Here is a 3,301-nt window from a genome sequence, read left to right on the forward strand (position 1 = left end):
CTGCACCCCAGTGCTCGGCCCCGAGCAGCTCCCGCGGCGCTCGGCCGCCTCGTCCCTCCGTCCCCACCCGCCCCGGGCCAAGCTGGCAGCTCTCCCCTGGGGATGGGCAGGGAAATTATTAGGGGTCAGGAATATTAACGGTCCCCCCTTGCCCCCAGCTGGCTCTGTGACCTTGGCCGGGTCCCCCAGCCTCCCCGGCCCGGGAGCTGCGGTGCTGCCCCGCGTGTCACCCCACCCTTGGGCGTGGGGGCTCCGTGCGTGTCCGAGCCCTTCAGGGCTGAGCAGCATCTTCCCCAGGAGTAAGCGGGACTTGGGAGAGCCCAGCAGGGCCGAGGGGCTGGGGGGCCGGGGGACCAGGCCCCCCCGGGAAGCTGTAGCGGGCCAGAGGAGTTGGGGTGGCGGGAGATGCACCCCAAAAGCAGAGAGGAGCTTCCTGGGTGATGCCAGGGCTCTTGGGGCCAGTGAGCTCGGCATGTGCCAGCGTGTGGGGACAGTGTGTGCCTGGTCCCAGCGTGGCACACACACGTGGCACCTGTGGGGCGGCATGTGGGGGACGAGGGGCTATGGGGTGCTCCCCCACCCCGACAGCTGGGGCTGCTCCCATGGGCTGGTGACTGCTATGAGGATGCAAGCACTGCCTGCACCCCACATCCTGCACCCTGCACCCCACTCCCCACCCTGCACCAGTGTCTGCCCCCGGCAGAGGCTCCGGGCAGGCAGAGCCCCCTTGGGAAAGAGGCTTTGGCTGTTCCCTGCCGGGGCAGAGGAACGGGGTGCACGTCGGGGTGGGGATACGTTCCCATGTCCCCCAGCACTCCCTCTCCTGCCCGTCCCACGAGGATGTTTCCTCTCCTGGATGTCATTTCCCTCAGAAAAATGGAACAAACCCAACACTATTTGCAGGGTGATTCTGTGGGGTGCAGGGTCCTGGCCACCCTCGGCAGGGCTCGAGCTGAGCTCCAGCCATCGGTGCCCTCTCCACGTCTCCATCCTCCTTGTGCCATGCCAGGCTCCTCGTCTCCAGGAGTGGGACCACACCAGGTGCCCCTGGAAGTCTCAGGGTGCCCGGTCAGTGCTGGGAGCCCCGGGGATGGTGCAGGGTGCCCCGGCACAGGGTGCCCAGTATGGTGGAGCCCAGCGCCCGGTGGTGAGGGGACAAGGGGGGAAGAGGAGGAGGAGGAGGCGGCTGGTGCCAGGGCTGCGCGTGTGTTTAGCTCAGTGGCTTCCTGGCTGGCAGGCTGCTGGCGGCGGGAAATAACTGAGTGGGAGAGTGTTGGCTGCGCCGTGGGGAGACGGGGACGGGGACGCCTGCACAGCACGGGGCACCCCCACGGCACAGGGCACCCACATGGCACCAGGCACCCACCCGGTGCGGGGTACAGGGTGGCTGTGGGTTGTAGCCTCCCTCGCGGAGGTGGGGGCTGGTGTCATGGAGCCACACATGATACTACCAGGCTTGAGGCTGGGGTGAGGGGCACCAGACGTTCTCCCCAGCTGATTAAGGAGTTGCAGCCCTGGCGTCCCAGCGATACCCTGTGCTGTCCCCCACAGCTGGACCCCGAAAACACTGGATTCATCGGGGTGGAGACATTCGCCAGCCTCGTGCACAGCCATGAGCTGCCCCTGGACCCTGCCAAGCTGGACATGCTGGTGGCCCTGGCACAGGGCAACGACGAGGGGCAGGTCTGCTATCAGGAGCTGGTAGACCTGGTCAGTGCCGAGGGGCTGCGGGGATGGGGGCGAGCAGCTGGGTGCCAGCCTGGGGTGGGCACTGGGCACCTCTCTGTGCCCCTGGGGAGGGGGGCAGACAACGATGGTCCTCAGGGATTCCTCTGGCATGGGATGATGGCATGGCCTTGGGGCGACTTGTCCGGCTGGTCCCACTGCACTCTGGCATGGGGTGGTGGCAATGGGCAGGGGGGTGGCCACAAGCCCACTGGCCCAAGCTGCCCCTGCGGCCCCCGCGGGCACGGCCTCTCTCCGCAGATCAGCAGCAAGCGCTCAAGCAGCTTCAAACGTGCCATTGCCAACGGGCAGCGAGCCCTGCCCCGCGATGTGCTGCTCGATGAGACCGGCCTGGGCTTCTACAAGCGCTTCGTCCGCTATGTGGCCTACGAGATCCTGCCCTGCGAGATGGACCGGCGCTGGTACTTCTACCAGCACCGCACGTGTCCTCCCCCCGTCTTCATGGCAGCCGTCACCCTCACCCAGGTATGGGGCACGGGCATGTGGCTGGCTGGTGCCCAGGCTGGTCCTGGTGCCCTTGGGGGGCTCAGACCTGGGGTGGGATGGGTCACCCTGGTTGTGATGTCCTGGTGCCTACAGGGGGGCTCAGATCAGGGGTGAAGGGATGAGTGACTCTGGTTGTGACATGCCAATGGCCATGGAGGAGGGCAGAGGGATGGGTGACCCCAGCTGTGACGTCCTGGTGGCCATGAGGGCTCAGACCTGGGGCAGAGGGGCGGGTGACCCTGTCCCAGGACAGAGGGATGGGGGGGCGCTCAGCAGTGATGGGGGTGACAACCGTGGGGTTTGGTGCAGATCATCGTGTTCCTCTGCTACGGGGCCCGGCTGAACAAGTGGGTGCTGCAGACCTACCACCCCGAGTACATGAAGAGCCCCCTCGTCTACCACCCCGGGCACCGGGCACGCGCCTGGCGCTTCCTCACCTACATGTTCATGCACGTGGGGTATGTCTCTGCTGGGGGGGGGTGAACACCAAGGTGGGGGACACACACCAGGGGCTGCATGGCCTGAGTGTCCCCTCCTGTGCCTGGGCAGGCTGGAGCAGTTGGGGTTCAACGCTCTCCTGCAGCTGATGATTGGGGTGCCCCTGGAGATGGTGCACGGCATCCTGCGCATCAGTTTCCTCTACCTGGCCGGCGTCCTGGCAGGTGGGTGCGTGTGCAGTGGAGGGGGGCATATCCCCCTCAGTCCCCGTCACCAGCCCCAGGGAGGGCACGGGGAGATGCACCCCGAGTTCGATGGGGATGCGGGGTTATGCTTGCTGCCTGGTCTTGACCACTGGGTACCATCCTGTGCTGCCAGCACTGCTTGCCCCAGGGGGCTGGGGGGGCAATGCAGCCTATAATTAATTAATGTGGACTGTAATTAATTAATTAATGCTATGAGGGGCAAGGCCCCATGCTGAGACCTGCCCATGCCTGCAGGCTCCCTCACCGTCTCCATCACGGACATGCGGGCCCCCCTGGTCGGGGGATCAGGGGGTGTCTACGCTCTCTGCTCGGCCCACCTTGCCAACGTCGTCATGGTCAGCACCCCCGGCATCGGGGGGGGCACG

At 66.3% G+C, this 3,301-nt stretch overlaps 1 protein-coding gene across 1 annotated transcript in view; it reads left to right on the top strand.

The window, feature by feature from the left end:
- Positions 1 to 3,301, top strand: part of RHBDL1 (rhomboid like 1) — a 3,839-nt gene that overhangs the window by 424 nt on the left and 114 nt on the right. The window contains exons 2-6 of the mRNA XM_026859214.1: positions 1,552 to 1,710; positions 1,987 to 2,211; positions 2,542 to 2,690; positions 2,782 to 2,894; positions 3,171 to 3,271. Coding sequence (XP_026715015.1) covers positions 1,552 to 1,710; positions 1,987 to 2,211; positions 2,542 to 2,690; positions 2,782 to 2,894; positions 3,171 to 3,271 — 747 coding nt within the window. The remainder of the gene's footprint in view (positions 1 to 1,551; positions 1,711 to 1,986; positions 2,212 to 2,541; positions 2,691 to 2,781; positions 2,895 to 3,170; positions 3,272 to 3,301) is intronic.

The sequence above is a fragment of the Athene cunicularia genome, assembly GCF_003259725.1.
Source record: "Athene cunicularia isolate RWA chromosome 14 unlocalized genomic scaffold, athCun1 chr14_part1, whole genome shotgun sequence".
Classification (NCBI taxonomy): domain Eukaryota; kingdom Metazoa; phylum Chordata; class Aves; order Strigiformes; family Strigidae; genus Athene; species Athene cunicularia.